The sequence below is a fragment of the Solea solea genome, chromosome 5 (assembly GCF_958295425.1).
Source record: "Solea solea chromosome 5, fSolSol10.1, whole genome shotgun sequence".
NCBI classification, from domain to species: Eukaryota; Metazoa; Chordata; class Actinopteri; order Pleuronectiformes; family Soleidae; genus Solea; species Solea solea.
Genome location: NC_081138.1, coordinates 24148925 through 24169203, shown reverse-complemented (window position 1 = coordinate 24169203; position 20279 = coordinate 24148925). Strand labels below are relative to the sequence as shown.

The 20279-nt window shown below is 42.8% G+C and overlaps 1 protein-coding gene across 2 annotated transcripts; it reads right to left on the bottom strand.

Annotated features, from left to right (window-relative positions):
- Positions 1-247: 247 nt before the first annotated feature.
- On the bottom strand, positions 248-20048 carry bnc1 (basonuclin zinc finger protein 1). Of its 2 annotated transcripts, none has more exons than XM_058630010.1 (5): positions 19642-20048; positions 8759-8861; positions 7803-8038; positions 3661-5765; positions 248-2645 (listed from the first exon to the last, which is right to left on the bottom strand). In XM_058630010.1, the coding sequence occupies exons 1-5, from the start codon at positions 19654-19656 to the stop codon at positions 1838-1840; spliced, it is 3267 nt and encodes a 1088-aa protein (XP_058485993.1). In that variant the 5' UTR covers positions 19657-20048; the 3' UTR covers positions 248-1837. The 2 variants fall into 2 exon arrangements, with proteins under 2 accessions (XP_058485993.1, XP_058485994.1); XM_058630011.1 differs by lacking the exon at positions 19642-20048 and adding an exon at positions 16502-16805.
- Positions 20049-20279: the final 231 nt, after the last annotated feature.

Below are 20279 nucleotides of genomic sequence, written 5' to 3'. Positions count from 1 at the left end.
CAACATAAGCAATATGCTTTAACCACCACTCTGAATAAACTCTAGATACATTTTAAGAGACAAAGTGCATCTATGTTCTCTTCTCTCTTGAAGAAATGCATTTCCCTGTGTTAAACACTAGGGGTTGGAGTTTGTGTATGAAACAGCATGCACTCAAAAACTGATAGGAGTATTTCATTCATAACAATACACAGAACAATTGTGCTACTTTTTTTTAAAATTGCACACGATTAAATAGAATAAGACCTGCAAACATATGGCTTTTTATTTAACTGGAATGAATATTGTAACATTAAATCAAAGGAAGCATGAACACCTATCAGGTTGTGCTGCTTTTATGCCCATTTTTTCTTTTTTTTTTAAAAAACAAATCCAAACAATGAACAAACAGGATCTAAATTCTGGCTCACTGCATTTAAATACAGAATGGAAACAGAAATGATGCAAAATACAGAGCAAAAAACGGAACAGTAAACCATGGTGAAATAATCATACATGTACAACACAATGTTCTTTTTCATTTAATTCATTTTTTTAAACAAAACAAAAAGGAAATACGTATAATATCAATGGTGAACTTTACCTATTTTATACAGTATATTTTTGGTTTCTTTCAAATAACAAATTACTCTATTCACAGAATATACAGGTTAATAAACATTATGTTCACCATTTCTTTTTCGGGTGTGATCCCATGTGAGGCCATTATCAAAAATTGCATTTTTTTTTTAATCCTCTCCGTTATTATTATTATTTTCTCAGTGTCTGACTTATTCACATGCTTTTGTCTCAGTAAACAGCATGAACTCCTGCTGTTTGTCCAGTCAGTCAGGAAACTGTAAGAAACCACAAAGACAATGCAAGAGCAATGCCTTAATCAAGTCTGGTCCCACAAACAAATCTTCTTTACCAAAACACCAGAAATCTCCACTTCCTCAACATTTCTTTCACCCTGATCAGTCAGTTGTTTGTTTTTTGTGTGGATTTTATTCAATTTTTTTATTTATTTTTATTCAACAGAGCCCCATGAATACTGCTGTTAATCACAAAGTCAATGAGAGGAGACCGGTTGGGCCCTTTTAATACTGCATACCCCCTGACACAATATGAAGGGGGTTCTATACACACCTGTAGTCTGGAAAAAATCTTTGGTTCGTAACATTAGCAGTACGCAACAAACAGAACAGGAAAGACAGGTCAGATCAACACCATACAACAACTTATTGGTCAAGTTCACAACACAATCTAGCTTTATTTTTTTTTAACAGAGACTCTTTTTGAAGAAACGCCCGGCGCAGAAGTCACTTCACAACCGTGTTTGGTCTATGCATAACGCACAGCTTCACAGGGACAATGTGGACGTCTGACAATGAAAACACCAGAGGGAAATCACTCTCATGATACAGTTTCATGACTCAACTCTCACTTAGACTGCACAGTAAAATGTGTTTTTTTTTTAAGGGACCAAACTGGGCTGTAAGGCAAAAAACAACACAGACGGATCAGTACTACAGTACACTGAAAATAAATGTATCTTTCAGTTCTTCTTTGTACAGTATGGTGATATGTAAACACACACAGATGCATGTAATTCTTAATCAATTGTTGTTTTGGTGAAAAAGCTGATTGTTCCCAAAAGAAGACTGCCTTTTGCTGTGAATGAAATCCTGATTGTACTTTCTCTATTTTCTCTCTGTTTTCACAAAACATCACAACAGACGAGTATGGACTTTAAAAAGTGCTAATTAACGAGCCCTTTTTTAGGAGCCCAAAAAGAAAACAACAACAACAACAACAATAAGACAAATCGAAACAAAGAAACTCATCTCAAACCCTCCTACTCCTGGTCCATTGTGGCACCTGAACTAACTGCTAGGTTCCTGTGGAGGTTCGGGTTCTGGCTGTGCCTGTTTCTGCTTCTCACAGAGGAAAATGAAGTATCACAGCCTGGGACTTTACACTTGTGAAGTAGCCGTAGATGCACAGTCTTGTAATGGGCTCTGAATGTGCCTTTGTTACTGTAGACCTTTTGGCAGATGTGGCAGGTGATCGGAGATCCACCCCCACCTCCCTGAACCCCAACTTGTCCCCCCACAACACTGCTAAGGGTCCTCTCTCCCCCAAGTGGTAACTCTTCGCCCCCCGACCGGCCCATACCGATCCCGTCGCAGCTCTCATCACTGTCCTCCATGGGAAGCACCTCCTCACCCTCTTCAACACCTTCACCTTCCTCGCTGCCGGCTCCGTCTGAGTCCCAGGAAGACCGGGCACTGCCGTTGCCACGAGGTGGAGCAGAGGAAGAGGTGCTCAGGTCCAGGACTGCACCATCCTCCCCACCTCCTCCACCTTCTCCTGCTCCTCCCCCTAATCCCTCTGTCTCCCCTAAGGACATTGCATTGTCTGCTGCAGCAGACATTTTGCTCATGGGGAAGACCAGACCCATGCGGTTGTGTCCTCGGAAGATGACAGAGGTGTGGCTGGTTGGGTCTCGATGGGACAGGTCTCTATCGCGCTGGTCCTGGCTGTAGTCCAGACCAACAGAGTCTCTGTCTCTACAGTGGGATGAGGGTAAGTAGAGTGTGCTGGCAGGGCTGAATGATTCTTTGGTCAGTAGCTTGTGGTGCAGGTTCATATTTGCGCTGTGTCTGCAAAATAAGAACATACAGTATGCACTTAAATATCTAGTAATAGTAACACACACCAAGTCAACTGACCATGTTAAGGACTGAAGCAAGAGACAAATACAGCTGATTCATTTTAAAGACAATCTCAACAAATTGAATCTGGATCACTAGAAAAACAGTTGTTTGTTGTGTTTTATCTCCAGGTTTATTAAAATACTAACATATTGGGATCCCGCTTGTTTCATATAGTACGTGATAAATGACTGGAGGCAAAGTCACTGCTAATACTGACATGAGTATTTCCTTTTTTAGGTTTCTTTACAGCTTAGGCAGTATTTGCTAGTGCTGGAGTAACACTAATCTTTCCACTAAAGGGACTTATATTTAGACCACTTGTAACAGAAAAGTCAATAGGAGGACCAACTTTCTCTCTATGAATAGTCAACATCTCCCGTCATGTGGAAGTGCTGTTCTCTTGTGGTTGATTTACATTATGTAAAAGTTTATTATGGAATTATTGGTCAAAAACACAAAATAAATCCTGCCTACTGAACCTTTTATAAGTCAGATGTGTCAAATCCACTCACTCAAGTCGTACTCTGAACTAGGTGTCTGTGCTCATACTTTTGTTCTGACTTGTCCCTTTTGTCCGTGCATGGAATCTTTATACATTTTTTTTTGCTGTATTGAAGACATCTGGACAGTCTGGTCCTGTAAGGCTATGGGTAAAGTTTACATCATTCTTCCAGCGACACTAAAACACTGTCAAGCTTAAAGGACCAAGAGTCTTCTGTTTTAAATGCTAACCAAACTAGATAAGCTAATTTAAGCTCCTCCTCCCTGGCAGCACATGTTTCATGACTGGTTTAGAGAGAACCCACAACAAACCTGTCAAGTTGAATGCGCTTAACTGTAATTGCTTTGAGTTGGGTTGTAAAATTGTATCTTCAAAAAAATGTGAAATGGTTGACAGTACATCAGTCAGTATTTGTGAAACCTTCACTGGAATAAAGAGGAAGATGCGACGGTGTCTCACCTGTCTCGGCTCCTGCGGGAGGGGAAGGCAGCATTGCAGCCGTCCACTGTGCACATGTGCATCTCCTTCAGGTGGACATTTTGGTAGTGCATCTTGACGCTGTAGGGGTCTTTAAAGGTCTTACTGCAGATTTCACAGTGGTGCGGCAGGTCAGCATTGGGTTCGAGGTGGGACAACCCTGAGTCACCGTAGTCGTTGACACATCCATCAGATCCCTCCTTGTCACGGTCTAACAGCTGGAGACTGGCTCCGTTTGTCAGCCTGTGGCCTCCCTCATCCCATTTCAGGTCAGAAAGCTTGTCCGTTGAGTGTAAAGAGTTTGCGTGCTCCCTGTCTTCTCTTTCTTCATTGCCATTAGGTTCCTGATAGAGCAAACTATTGTCACAGTGGTTGTCCACCAGTCTGTTTTCAAAGGGGGAAGGTGAACGAGTCATTACCTCTGTTTCATTTTGCCTTGGTCCATCATCTTTGCCGTTCCTCTCTATCATGTCTCTATCTACAGTTTGGTCTAACAGATGCTTGGGACTGGCCTGCTCCTTCTCTTTGCCATTGTAAGCCCCCATCACCTCCCTCTCGTCCCCATCTGGTCTGATATACATGCGCCTTTCTGCTCGTCTACTGTCACACTCATCCCGGTCCCTGCCCTGTAAAGGAGCATCATCCTCAGAGCTGCTCCCCTTATCTATCTGCTCAATTCTTTCCACTTCTTCCTTCTCTATTTTAATGGGCATGCTTGACTTCCGTGACTTCTTCTTTGGTATTGGGTCTGTCATGCAGTGTTCAGGGGCTGAGACAGGTTTGACAGGTACAGAGGAGGACAACAGAGGAAGAGAGGGTAGTGTTCCTGGGGTGTTGGCAAGCTCTGCTGGAGTTACAAGGCTGCGGTAGAAAGGCAGGACCGGCTGTACGGTTTTCAAGTTGGGAAAGAGGATCCCACTCTGGCCCATACTGGGGAATGAGCTACTGTGGAGCTTAGAACCAGAATCAATGTGGCTCACCATGTAGCTGGATACTGATTTATGGCTTTCTGCAGAACACACAGGAATTGGGGTGCCATACTCCCTCTTTTCTCCTTCAGAGTTCTCATCACCAGATATGCTGCCCCGCAGGTCTTTGTCCCTGTTGTTGCGGTTCATGGGCATGTGTAGCCGCGGGTTTGGGTTGGCACTATGGCGATTGCGACTGCGGAGCGAGCTGAACACCATGTTGCAGCCGTCGATTGTACACTTGTGTTTGATCTTCAGGTGCACTGCATTGTAGTGGATTTTCAGAGTGCCTTTGTCATAGAAGGTCTTCTCACAGGCATTGCAATATACACGGCCCTTCTTCAGAGAGCCTCCAGCACCTCCACCTGAGATCCCTCCACCGCCGCTCCCGTTCCTGTCAAAGGAGCGGAGTTTGCCGTCGGGCGACATCTGCGTTACATCAGAACTCATGGAGGGTGTGCATGGTGTGGAGGGTCCATCGGAGCAGTTATCACTCATGGAGAAGTCCTCTGCCTCAATCTTTGTGGTTGTGGAGAGGCTGTCCATTGGCTTGTCTTCACACCTGTCTAAATCACCAGTGAATGAGACAGAGCTGGAGCATAGCAGGCTGCTCTCTGGAGGTCTTGAAAGAGAGAGGGGGCTGTCCCTCCTTAGACTGTCCTGATCATGATCATCTCGCCTTTGCTGCTCCACTGACCCACAGCATTGCTGTTGTTGGTGCTGCTGATGCAGCTGGTGGTGGTGGTGCTGCTGCTGCAGTGTCCCCGTTGGTGAGCCCAGAAATGGTGCAGGAACAGAGCCTAACAGCTGAAATGGCAGCATAAAGGCCATGCTGTTGATAAAGTTCTCAAAGTGGTGCATGCTGTTGCCACTTAACTTGTCCACTTTGGATGTAGAAAGGTTGGCAACGGTGCGGGGGGTGTTGCGCTCAATGAACGTGCGGATGTCTGAGTTGGTGCGGGTACTGGGGACCAGCACCGCCTGTCCCTCCTTGTCCTGCAGAGCCATCAGTTCCACTATGGACTTAGTCTCACCAAAACGAAGAAACTGCTGTAGCGTGGCTATCTCCTCCTCAAACGTCATGATGGCCCACCGGTCCAACACCTTCCCCGCTACATCCTACAGACAGGGCAGGATGAAAGGAAACAGCAATATGGTATAGGAAAGAGGAGAGGGCAAGGGTATGAAGATGATAGAGAAGGAGAGCGAAAGGGGGGGAAAAAGAAGAAAGACGAGAGAGCAATTTCATCATTAGCATTATAAGTGTCTGCTGGGTTTCTCATACATATTCAGATTGTAGGTTAGATGACACACCCCATAACACAGACTGGCAAAGCAGCTAAATAAAGGAATCAGATGGAGTGTTAATATGAGGAGGCAGTGCAGAACCCTGAGAAGCCTCATTACACAGACACTTGGCGTTTCATCTCGCAGGTCATTTCTCTTCATTTAAATCAAGTGGGTTCACCCATTTTGTATCAACGGAAGCAGAAAGAGAACACACACACACACCTTTGTGAGAATACACACTTGTACACTCGTATACACACTCCCAAAGGCATGCAAACATAAATATGTGCATGAACATACCACACACATTTAGTCGCACATAAGGGCGGGAGGGGTGATCAGAAGGCACTGCACATTGATCAGGCGGGTCCTCTCCCCCCTTAAACCAGCAGCAATCACATGTGAGTTCAGATGTCTTTGAAAGTGAGCTGCGGCTTCGTGCCATAACCGTGATTAATATTTCATCACAGAGCATTCGTTGGGCGCCTGTCGAGGATTCTGACTCTACGTTTGCCATTAGTTGAGCTAACATGAATTAAACGTAGTCCAACTTGAATACTTGATGATGAACAAATCGAAGTGAGAGCTCACGCTGACATAGTGCCTGCAGCCTGTGCCTCGGCTAGGCTTGGCTCGGGTTTGAGATGGAATCTGGGGCAAAAGACATAATGTTTACAAATGTACCCAGAATAGTTTGAAGACCACCTCAAGATGGTTTCACCACGGGAACAAGCGTGCCATGCCAGCAGGAAACCAAGGTAGTGCATGGCACTGGCACCTCAGCTCCCTGCACTCTTCAGTACTTCCTGACTCTTCCTCTCTTCTTACTGCCTCTCCCTCACCTTCCTCAGAAATTCCCTCTGTTGCTTCCATCATATACTCTTGCTCACTTGTTTTATGTTCCCATGTTGGCTTCGGGACTGGATTTTCAAAACAAAAACTAAAACTCTGTCATGGCATTGTTTCAATAGATAAATGAATAGTTTGGAATTGTGGGAAGTATAGTTTACTTTGTTTCCAAGCTTCAGATAAGACAACTGATATCAATGATATACGTTAAAATGATAGTTCAGGTCATTTGAAGTGTGGCTATATGAGATGCTGATACACAGTGACCTCTGACTGATCTGTGCTTGCCCCCCTACTGACCCCCCGCACTGTGAACCAGCGGGAGACAGCCATGATCACTCTCAGTGAAAACATGGCTGTCAGCGGGGACACAAGGAAAACAGATTTTAGCCACTTAACAAAAGGCTCACCTAATAAAATCTGGGTCTGTTTAAGTCTCGTATTGTAAGAAAATATTCTCCGCATTGTCTCACTGTTAGACTGTCCATCTGAAAACTAAAGTTGTTAAACTGATCACTTTCTCACACCAAAGTCCATGGAGAAACATCAGCATTTTTATTTCTTATGGGGACATGGAAGCTACTGCTTTACTGCAGCCTCATCTTGTAAACTTGTGTCACTGAGTTGTGACACAACTCTGATGGAATTTGGTGTGGGAGGTAAGCACTACAAAGTTAAACTGTCCAATTGGCAAGATAAAGTGGCAAAGTTGTTGTTTTCTAAGATATAGGTGACTTAAGCAAGGTTAGATTTTGTTAGGTGAGCCTTTTGTGAAGTATCTTTGCTTGTGTCCCCACTGGCATTTATTTTTTGCTATTTTTTGGTGCAGGTATCTACAGTATATGTACCTCATACAACCATGCTGGAGTAGTTTGTAAGTCTAGTTAATCAGAGTGGAGAGAAAACAGCCGTCCAGGTCTGTGTCCAAAGTTTTTCTGCATTCTCAACAAAAGTTGCTCTAGTTTTCGTCTCCGTTTAAGCACAGCGGCAGCATATAAGTATAAAGGTGCTCCTCACCTGGAGCACATATCCTCGTATGTAGTCCTGCAGGGTCCAGTCGAGGGCGTTGAGGATCTGGATGACCTCCTCCTGCTTGAGGACAGAGAAGAGGCGGTCCAGGAGGATCTTGAGGCGAATGGGAATGGCTTGGGTGCCGTACAGCATCAGGCTGCAGATGTCGAACACCACATTGGAGTGCACGATCTCCACCTGGCTGCTCTGGTACATGTGGTGCACCTTGAGCTTACTCAGGGCTAGAATATATACACACACACACACACACACACACACACAAAAATTGACTGGATTAGACAACCTGAAACTATAGAATCCCTGAAGAGAAAACACGATACAGAAAAACAATAGAATGTGTGGTTCTGAAAAGTGTGTGAGAGAAAGAGTAAGTCTGAGCAGCTATGACAACACTGAGTGATTACTCCTTCAGTTATTACGCTCCATTAGTGCTCCATGGAGAGTGCGGTGACAGCGAGGATGACATTTTTTTTTTTTATGTTTCGAGAAAGAGATGGGCCCCGCACGATGGTTACATCTAACCGAAAGTTTACAAAGTTATTATGACTTTATAAATGAACGAAGACAGTAAGTCAACAGTACAGAGTAATACACATTTTGAGTGTCAAAATGTGTTTTATAAATATAATGGTGAGAGGTCAGGTTTTCAGCAACCAAGTGTCAACACTTGGTTGCTCTCACAGAAAACATAGTTTCATTTATGAGTCATAATAAAGACAAAAAACGAAAAACCGAGACATGCACCTGTCCTGCAACCATGGCGGCATGTTTGGGTGTGTCAGGATAAGAGATTATGGATGCGTGGATCTTCAAAAATGCTCTTCAATACACAAAGTTCAAGTTGAGCATGAGCAGAACTCCACTCAGCTCTACCGCATGAGCGTTTCAGGCAGAAATCTCAGAGTCAGAGACTTTATAAAAAAAAAACAACGAAATCTTACCGTGTGCGACCCATCCATGCTTGCAGTTTTCACACTGCCGTCTCTTGAGCTTCCCAGGCTTGAAGCTGTCACAGTTACAGTTCACCAGAGTGCAGCAGATAGCCTGTTTTAAAAAAAAAAAGAACGAGAGAAGCTGAAAATGAATTCCCATTTTACAGAAATAATGCAACACTCAACGCTCACTTTAAATTCACACAGTGTTTTTGGACACAAAAGTCCAACGATTGGCCATGACCCAGAAGTCAAAGGTTTCTTTAATTTCTTATTATTTTGACAGACTACGTTAGCCACTCACAGCCTTGATTGTCACAACAAGTGTCCATCAAAACAAATTAACTACAGTGAATATGGCTTTTATGAGGACACAACAGAGACAAAACAAAGTGTGTCGTGCACATTTGCACAAATGATGGTCGCTTTTTTGTGCAAACACCCCAAGTCATATTTGTAAAAAAGTACACTTGTTCATGAAGGACCTGTGAGTGGTTCAGACATTTTGGTTGTGGCTTAATGACTGCGCCCCAAGGCTGTGAATAAATACAAAGATCTAATATCTGATCACATTTCTATACATCCAGGAAAACCATATAGACGTAAGCCTGATCTACATGAAGGCGGTGACTATTCTATTCACATTGTTTCACTAAATATTACGTAAAAAAATAATATATATATATATATAGCTGTGTGACATGAGAGCAACATGTGTGATAGGGTATATAAATATTTAAGGAAGTGAATATCATCCTTGTGACTGTGCTGTCAAGGTGTATTTGAGTGTGTTTGTAGCTCGTCTTATATTACACATGAAAAATGTATGACTGTCAAGTTCACAGAAAAGAAAGGAAAATAGAAGGAGCACATTGGACGTTTTTCCCTCTGTGTATCTCACATTGCCCTGTTTACCTGTGTGTGTGTACAGGGCAGACACACACACAGGTCAGAGTACTGGTTAATGTTTGTTTTTTTTCAAACATGCAGGAAAGTGCAGTGGACAGACTGTCGGAGACTTGAAGTGAGGAGCCAGCCGGAGTAATAAGTCTGTTTTTGTGGGTATAGCTGCTGACTTGGCACTGACTCCACAGCACTGATACACTGAAACTGACCCCCGCTTCCCTTCTTCATCTGCTTATGGACACAAAAAATCATTCACACACCAGGAACCAAGGGAAAAGCATCATCAGATTTATGATCAAAGCCAGTGTTGTTAGTGCTACATGCTGAAAACCTTGGAGTGGTTGTGCTACGGCACCTCTCTCCCTCTGCATCTATAATGCATGATCAGTGGGGTTTTAGTATACATGAGCGGCATGCGTAGCTCCTCGCTGGAGCTCCCTCTCTCTCTCTCCCTCCCTCCCTCCATAGGCGGAGAAGGAGAAAAAGTGTGGGTGGGTGGAAGGGTAGGGGGCCTCCTCCTCCTCATTTAGTCATTCACTTGGTTCTGCGCTCGAGGCTGAGCTCGTCCTTGAGATCTTGGCATCACATTATTTCCACCTTACAATAACCTCTCATCATTAGGATGGATAAACTGACCAAAGATGAAGGTGGTGGCAGCTACCTGGCCTTGAAACATTGTGCCATAGCTCTGGCCTTCAGTCCTTTGCGTTCGCTCTATCACCCTCCCTGTTGGGCTCTGTGTCCGGCCCGGGCAGCTCGGCCTCCTTGGGACTGTTGCGAGGTATAATCCCGTCATCGTAGAACACCAAGAAACAACATGACCCAATTAGACCAATCCACTGTGGATCTGTGCACCTCCTGTGGCACATTCACTTTCCAATACATAGTCAACTTCTGATTTATTTATCTTAATCAGTGGTTTCACAGAAGGAGAAAAAAAATCCACACAGAAGTTGCACGTCAAAGCCAACATGTGGTTATTACGGTAATTTCACTCGCACTGTTGCAGGAAGACGGCGAATCAGCGTCTTCGTCACCAGAGAGGAGAGAGTTGGAAAAACGCCTGAACATAGTTTACATTTTTTGGCCTGTTTTCAGACATTGAGATAAAGACTCAAACAAATATTATTTTAAATATGTTTTATAATTTATACCGCAAAATCTGGTAGAACTACAGGTTTTTTTTCTAAAGGAACCTTTTTGTTTTTCTTCATTTTAAATTGTTAATACACTCAAATGTGCCAGTTATTCCGGGAAAAATTGACATTTTTTTGACCCTTTTATGCTTAAAATAAGCAAAAAAGATCAGGCGGACATTTGGCATTGTAAATTGTGTAAAGGGTTAATCCTCTCAATTGGTGGATCTATGACAATACGGGATTAAAACATATATGAATTGTATAATTTGTATCAGCTCATAGAAACATCTGTTATTATACAGTGTGAGTTTTATACAGTGTTTTATACAGTGTATCATGTCATACACTGATGAGTTAAAATTACATTGAGTTATATTAAATGATGTCATATATGTTTTTTTGGACATAGACTGTGCCATTTCATTCCTCTTCTCCATTTCAGGAGAAGAGGAGATATGGCGGCGAAGGCCAGCACTGCGTCTCTCTCTCTCTCTCTCCCTCTCTCTCATGCGGCTGTTTGCACACATCAGTTAAATCAATGACAAGAAGTCTAATTGCAAGAAATGATGCGGCTGGGCCAGTGTTTTTGAAGCCAACACTACAGTACAACGCTATAATGCGACATCGCATTCTCTATTTCAGTCATGCACAGTTTAACGCCGCTCGGCGCGAATCGACTCTGCCTTCCCCCGACACGCCCTCTGATTGGCATTGTTTGGTCCCACGTATTATGTGTTAAAAAGGTGATAAACAATAAAGTCAGGGGTTGGTTGTTCATGCAAAAGATGGAGAAACAAATAATATTAGGAGTAGAAATGATGGTGCGACAAACACATTATAAATGTGCACCTTTAAAACCACAGCAGTCGACCAAAGCATAGAAGTGGATTTTAAAGGAGGATTTTGGAGTCTCTAGTTTCTGGGAGGTTCTAATATCGAAGGTGAGACTGTTCCAGAGTCTCATGGCAGCACACGGCACAGGCCTTGTCACCTCTGGACTTAAGTCTGGTTTGAGGATCCTCCAGCAGCAGTTGGTCAGAGGACCTTAAGACTCTGGCTGGGGTGCGCGTCAGTTCCACCACCTCAGCTTTGCAGCTGCAGGTTTGCTGTTGTTACTTGTGTGTGGAGAAACAAACCAGAAGAACAAGATGCCTGTGCATCTTCACTTGTAATGATGACAGCAGTCCAGACTTTATCACAGAGTCCACAAAGACCAGTTTGGTCCGAGTGTGCTCGCTTCGTTTGAGAGACCTGAGATATTTTCATCACGGGGTGATGCAGAAAAACTCTTAAACAACCTTTTCCAACAGAAATATTAAATATCTATTCTATAACTACTGTATACCTATTAATATATATCTATCCTCGTAAACCCCTTAGTTCAAAGATAAAATCAATGATTTTTGCATTACATCACACAGAAAAACTCTGTCTTTAAGTTGAATCCTTTAAGAGCACGACACTTCCATGAGCTCTGAGCATCTTTCATCTGCCAGTTCACTCTTGACCTTGAAAACAGTGTCACCTGACAAGTTAAAACAAAAATACTTAAGGCCCCGACTGCCGCATGACACTGAGGTCACGCGACGAGAAGTTAACACCAGCAAAACCGAGCAAACTGAACAAAGGAAGGACTTTGAAAAAGTGAAAGGAGTAATTAAATGCTCCTCACAACTTGTCCATCATTATCATCGGATAAAAGGCGTCTTCTAAGCGGCTGCGTCTTCTCCTGACACCACCAACCTGCACAGCCATGCTCTCTGTCTCTTTTTGAACATCTTTGTCTGTATAGTTTCTCTTTGTGCGTCTCATTGGCAGCACTACTTTTTCTTAAGTCACATATTCATGCTGCATGTGTGTGCCTCGATTCTGCCACCGGTCCCCTCCCTGTCTATTGCTGCTGTTAAAGACAACTTAATTGAGAGCGTGCACTCACGGGGGCAGACTGTGCAGGATGAAAGGAGGCCGTGACGGCAGGTTAGAGAGAGAGAGAGAGCGAAGGTGAGCTGAAGGGAAAAGAATTGTGAGGTGAAGTGAAGACACGAGTCGTTACACTGACAAAACCCGGAGATGCAGGATAAGCAAGATGCTGTGGACTGCAGTGCCGTCTCCCTGCGGTTTGCTCCTTTAAGAATGTTTTGTGCATGATATCAGGAAGAAAACGACAGTTAAAATTCCTTACTTGCTTTTACAGAGGTTCAACAACATGTCCACCCTTTTAAAAATTATTCATCTGCTCCGTAATATCACTGTACGGTCGTCATGGTTTCCGTTAGCAAGCTATAGCGAGTTTACAATCGCGTCAGTGTGAAGGCAAAGTGACAGTTTGTGAACCACTTGTTTTCCTCAGTCTAAAGAGAAAATCTGTGTTTTTAGCCGTTCCGTTCTTCTCTAAAGACACAATGTTAGACACACTTCCTGCTGGACGACAACGGCGGATCAACAACGCCCCTGTGTGCCGCGATGTAAAATCAATGGTTTTCTCAATAGACTTGAGAAGGTGCAGAGAGTGACAAAAGTGACACAAACGTCATGTTACAGTCAGGAAAGGCTGTTTCACAGTGTGACTGTTGTTTTCAGGGAGGACAAGCGTCCATGTGTCGATACCGCACACATACTCACTTAAAAGAACTACCCCTTTAAGTCTTCATTAGGGTCTGACAAACATCTAATCAGTTAAAATTCTTCTTTTTCTTTGTTAAATTTCACCCTAAGGACAAATTGTAAAAGGCCACTGAAGCAAAATGTGATTTTTAATTAGATTTATTCGATTTGATTTGAATTAATTTGTATGCAGATCTACTGTAAGTGACATCTGGCTCCTTTGTGACCTGTGACCTATGCTAGATATCAAGCATTGGTCTCAAGAAAAATAAATACTATACCCCGTATAATGAATTGTGGGTCTAAAATAAAAACTATATAACAACAAAACCATATAACTCAGAATGTCCAAATTGTACAATTTTAAAAGATAAAAAAAAGAAGAGAAGCGGGAAGTGTGGGAATGACTTTTTAGGTTACAGTTAAACCCTTTCTATAGATAAGATAAGAAAAGATAAACCATTATAACCATATTAAACAATTAGAAGATAAAGTGTAAACTCAAGGAAATGTAAAAATAGAAACTTGAACACGGGATCAAACACATATGGGATTACATTTTTTTTCCTTGCACAGTTGTGTGTAGGTTTTATGTGCATGTGGTGGAGGGAGTAGATGACCGCACGCTGGAATGCATGTTTCCTGGGTTTCATTACATTATGTCAACAAAAAAATGCTGAAAATCACATTAACGGCTTAAACATTTTTAAAGTAGGCGGTGATGGAATGTACACATAAAAACGTATTATGCAACATAAGACTCACACAAATAGAGTCATTTTCTGTCTGCTCAGAGACTGCTCTTTCCCTCTCACACACACACACACACACACACACACACACACACGATGAAATTGTCCTTTTCTGGCTCTTAAATTCAAATCTTGGCATTATGTCGCGAACAGTCACGGCGTTTTACAGAGCTCGGCAGAAATGAACAGCTGCTTGGACGGCGACGGGTCAGACATGGACAGAGACTTGTTGGCCCTAATGCAGTGGAAAGCTAATCAATTAGCAGCAGCCCGGCACTAACTGACACTCAATGGGGGGAAACAAGCGGCGCTGGTGCCAAAGAGTGAGTAACAACAGAGCAATCTCTCAGCGATTCTGAGAGGAAGAGGAGAGAGAGTGATGGCCAAGTGTGGGGGGGGGGGGGGGATTTTACTATCAGCCATTAATCAGTTAACAAGACAATTATGGCACAAGGGGAAAAGAGGAGAAGCAAAGAAAGAAAGAAGAAGAAGTGAGAAGTGAGAGTTTTTTTATTTCTCTCAGCAAAATAAAAATGATCACTTAAGTGCGTGGCACACATTATCACCACTTACATTTTTGTACAAGTTCAAACATATTTTGCTGGAAACAGCTGACTTTCCAAAAAAAGCAGCTGCGATTTCCACAAGAAATGATTTTCACATATGGAAGACATTCCAGATTTGAGCTATTACTGCTATCATCTGTCATCGTTATTATTATTATTGTTATTATTACCATTTAGGATATGATTTGTATTTTTTTTCACTACGTGACTACGTTTTCCTGCATGTTTGCATAAATGACATGATACAATTTTTTGACTAAGGAGCCCTTTATGGGGGGGGGGGGGCTTAATTAGTTCTCACTAATACATTTATTAATGATTAATAAATAATTTACAAATGCTTTAAAAAAAAATCAGTTGTGAGACATTAATGAGGAAGGAAAAAAAGAAGAAAATCCAGTGGCTGCTGTTGATTCTCGTCACAGCCAGGAAAGACCAAAAAGAATGAATAATAATTTATGACTGGCTGATAAAACATGAGTAAATTATTTATTAACCGTGAATAAAAACAAAAATGACGTTGTATAAACTTAGTTTTTTCTTTGGATGCCAATATAAGCATGTTCTGGCTTCGTATAAAGTTGCTCTTTACTTAATTTTTACACAATATTATTTCAAATCTTGTGCATTTTATAACAAAATGCCACTTGCAAGTTTTGTATGGTATCATTTTGAATTAAAAATTGCTTTTACATGAGCAATACAATACAATTATTCACTGGTTACCAAATGAATTTTTTTATCTGTATCTTTTGCTCCTTTATGGTAGTTTGGGAAACAGTGTTCGAGATTTTACGCCTCATGATTTAATGGACTGATTCATCTATTAATCAAGGTGCATCGCTTAAAAACAACACTCACAAATTAAAGGTCAAAAATAAGTTCAAAAGCAGCGAAAAACAAAACAGTTCTGTGGCAGGGCGGTGAAGAAGCAATCACACACTCTTGACAGTGAAAGGAATAAATATTTGATCCCTGCAGCCAAAACACACAGGAACGACAGAGGAATTTAGTGGGAGGACATTGCTCCTGGTACCGCTCGCATTTCCTGCTAATAATGCACACGTTTGCCAATAATATCACCTCAGCAGCAGCAGCAGCAGCAGCAGCAGCAGCAGCAGCAGCGCTGTTGCAACACCTGACCCTGCCACCACTGACCACAGCCTGTGCGAGCACGTCGTGTCAGCGTGTGCACGGTACGATGGAGCCTCATGAATAAATCACACCGAAGGCCAAGTTGTTTATGTGACAGCGAGGTAGTAAAATGTTAATTGATGACAAGTGTTCGTTGAAGTGAGGGTTACAGAACATGTGCCGGGATCCGAGCTCGTCTTTATGATTTAACGCCATGTGAGACAGAGCATGTAGATAAAAAAAAAAAAAAACCATTCATTTGTGATATTGTCTGATAAGTTTTCCCCTGACAACATGTACCCTTTTGTTTTTAAGTCACTAAAGACATGCAGCCAGGTTTAGTTCTTTTAAATTAAAAAGTGAAACAGAGCAACAAGAAAAGAAACACTCAGAAGCATTCCTTTAACGTGGCGCTGAACCTGAAAAGGAGAAGACAAACCCTGGAGAAGCCCGGGCGAGTGCAAGTAGTGACAGGCTGCGTTTGAGCCTATTAAGAGTCCATACAGCCCAAAGACAGCGTGAAAAACTCATTATTTCAAACTCATCCAGCAGTCACTCACTCTCACACACACACACACACACACACACACACAAAGACACACACAACACTAAAGTAGACACCAGGAAAAAAAAAGGCAGCAAAGTCTTTACCTGAAGATCCATGAGAAAAATGGTTGGCTTCTTTAAGGTGAAAAAAAAAAAAACCCTTAAAAGACAAAGAGATGAGCTTGTGTGAGGAGGAGGAGGAGGAGGTGGAGGGGAAGAGAAGAGAGGCGAGCCAAAGTTTGGTTGGCTTCCCGGTGTATGCTGCTCCCCCGTTATGAACTCAGAGGGAGTGTTTGGCTCGGAGAGCGAGTAAATGAGGGGAACATGTTAGTACACCGAGTCTGAGAGAGTTTGGCTCCCAGCTATACGCTCTGATTAATATCAGATCTCCCTCTTTCCTCGCCTACCCTCCTGACAATCTTGTCACATCTGGCTGACAAATCCTCACAAGCCTTTTGGTGGCAGCGCTGAGCTGAAGCAAAGGGGTGGCTGCTGTGCATGTGTGTGTGTGTGTGTGTGTGTGTGTGTGTTGGGAGTGGGAGTGGGGGGGGGGGGGGGTTGTCAAAGGGGTTGGGGGCCAGGAGGGGCTGATCACAGCTCAAGGAGACGCTGGAGGGGGTAAAAGGCTGGAGCAGACACACACGCACACACTCCCATCCTCTCATGGATGGACCATCATGAACCTAATGAAGCTGACGAGGTTGGCGGGCTACACTCGCCACTGCCACCGATACACACACACTCACACACACTCACACTCACACACACTCACACGTAGAAACAGGGGCCCAAGTTTGTGTTTGTGGGTGTGTATGTGTGTGGATACTTGAATTTGGTCTCTCGTTGGGACCTTTACCGGCATAAATGCTGACCTTTTCAGGACCAGTAGTTAAAAACCTGGTTCTGAGAAACTGGTCAAGTTTAATATTTGAGGTTGTGGTTCGGTTAAAGGCTATGTGTGTGTGTGTGTAGTCCCCTGTGGGGGGGCCCTGCAGCGGAGAGGCACCCACAAAATGATGTTCCAGTAGAAAGAGGGAAACAAAAGATGGAGGATGAGATGCAGCAGGAACAGAGACGGGCCACGATTGTGTTACACACACAAACACACGCACACACACACACACACACACACACACACACAATTATAAATCACTGCCTTGTATTGGATTGACAGAGTAATGGCCTCTCACTCATCGGAAAAATCCAAAAGGCCTGTTTGAGGGTCGTAAAGTGTGTGTGTGTGAGTAAGGAGATACACACATATATACAGTACATGCATGACAACGTTTGAGAGAAAGTCTTTAATTACTAATAAAATCAAATTGGGCCTTAAGTGACATCTGGATGGGAGACTAAATTGTATTAGTTCTTTTCTTAAAAACTAAAAAAAAAGTTAGTGCTAGATAATATTTTTACTGGAGCACTTCAGGTACTTTTTAAGTGTGTCCAATATCGAGTTCTTCCTGACATGCTATTTTCTATTTGTTGAGTAACTGCTCTTTATTCTTGTGTATTGTAGTTTATTTCTTGTGTATTGTGAATGTTCCACGTTGCTCCTGCAGTGTTGCATGTTGTTGTTTTTGATTTTAAGAATGAAAATAAACATCGACGACTATAAAAGGCGACGACTGCCAAGCAAATGTCTCAGGTTTATGTTCATTTTAAAACACAATACTGTGAGTAAATATTACAAAATAGTAACTTGATTTGATCAAATAAAGAAAATAAATAAATATCTCCACAATTACCTTTACAGGTCAGACAGTGTCTCTGTCCTCACGGGCTTTTATTTCCCTCATCAAATCTATTTTCATCACATGAAGTTAAACTCCCGCCTGTTTGGATGCTGCACGCTGCTCTGACGAGCAGGAAATCAACCACAATTGTTTCTCCTCTGTCTGCGCAGCAGTGTTCCTCACACACACACACACACACACACAGAGTGTACTCTCGCAGGAGCATGGAGCGACTGTTTTGCCTACCGTCACCACCACCACCGCCACACAGACAGCTCAGCTAATTGTTACATTATGGCTGCAACAAAACATTAGGCTCCCGTTAAATTGCATTGCGACAGGCTGCAGACAGGAGGCTACGGGAGAGCAGGTTGTACCGACCGTCGTTGCCAAAGTGTAATTGCAATTCGAAACAATGTAATTAGCAAATCTGAAGGCTGCAATTTAGGAAACGTGCTGCATCTCTGACCCACGGTGTCAGAAATGGTCGTTTTGTTGCTATTTTGATGACATCCCGTGTTGTTTATAGTCCGTTATATTGACTTTTAAAACATTAAGGCAAAATTTCACTCAATTTTACTCAGTTGTTGGGTCCTGACAGACAGAGGGACAGATGTGTCAATGAAGGCCGAGGTATTTTTCCTCACTTTGTCACACTTGTGTCTTACTGTATGCAGGATGTTTGATGTTTACGTACAGGCTACAGTTTATGAAGAGGAGATGAAATAGAAAACAAACAGGAAAACAGCAGCAGGGATTTGTGAAGACAAACACTGTCCTTGTTTCCTGGACGTATCGTTCAATTCTTGGAAGGCATTGTGAGGACGGACGATCTCTGTCCACAACGACTGGGGACATTTCACATTTCACGGTCACATTTAAAGAATTTAATTCAAGGGCTACAGGAAATGTGACGTTAATTTACACAATCAATGCGAATAAATGATCATTTGCCAAATGCACGCATCATTTTGTGAATTATCATATTCACTCACTTATTTTCATTCAAACTTGACAAAGTCCCTGTGGAGCTGCATCACGTCTCATAACTTTATGACCACTCTTTTATCCCAATAAATGAAAAGCGTTTCAATAATAATAATAATAATAACGGTGATGAAAACATGCATTAAGTAAGGTTTGTTCAACTCAATGTATCATCTATCGTATCATAAAACCAATATCGATAAACCACAGCAAAAGTAAAGTCCATATCGACCTTTTTTCTTACACTCATAATCAAAGGTACACAATCTATAAAGCTGTTTACTGTACTCTTCATCAATCATCACATTTTAGAATGAAAGTCTGCACTGGTCCTGACTGTCAACATAAACTCTGCCCACTTAGTCTTTGTTAAACATCTCCTCATCATGTTTATGGATAGTGTGTGTGTGTGTGTGTGTGAAAGAAGAGATAGAGCCAGAGCAGACAGGGGTAAAAAGCAGGAAAAAGGGAAGAAGAAGAAGAAGAAAAAGAAAAAGAAAAAGGAAGCTGTGTCTCCCCTACCTCAGCCATGATCATTTAGTCGGATGTTTCCAAGGATACCGTGGAGTTTGCCATTCCCTGCGAGTCCCACAAAACAACTGCCTCCAACTGTCCTGTCCGCACAAGTACTAAAGCAAAAGAGCCATCACACCCAGCAGCGTCTCCTTCAACAGCACACACACACACACACACACACACATACACTCTCTACTCCTCTCTCTCTCTCTCCCTCCCTCTCTCTCTCTCTCTCCCCCTCATACACACACAGACACACTGAGCCACCAAGTCACTGTGCTTTTACTCTCATTACACACACACACACACACACACACACACACACACACACACACATCCTCTGCTTTCTCTCCTCTCATGTTGTTGTGGACTGGCTCTAAACTACTCAAGATGTTGAGAGTGTGTGTGTGTGTGTGTTTGTGTGTGTGTGTGTGAGTGTGTGTGTGTGTTGAAACTGGGCACAGGGGATTGGAATGAGATCCTCCCACTCGGCATTCTCACCTCAGGAGCTGCCTGCTCCCTCCCTATCCTGATCCTGAGCACACACACACACACACACAGAGGTGTGCACACACTTTTACACACACACACACATGTCTACCCCCTCAGAGTCACAGGGCAGTCCCCTCACAGCTGGCTGGAAG

Bases quoted from the DNA above. Each gene is read 5' to 3' on its own strand.
- bnc1 (XM_058630010.1), bottom strand. The intron at 8,039-8,758 runs GTAAGATTTCGT...TATATATTCTAG, and splicing joins GCATGGATGGGTCGCACACG to CCCTGAGTAAGCTCAAGGTG. The intron at 2,646-3,660 runs GTGAGACACCGT...CTTATTTTGCAG, and splicing joins TCCCGCAGGAGCCGAGACAG to ACACAGCGCAAATATGAACC.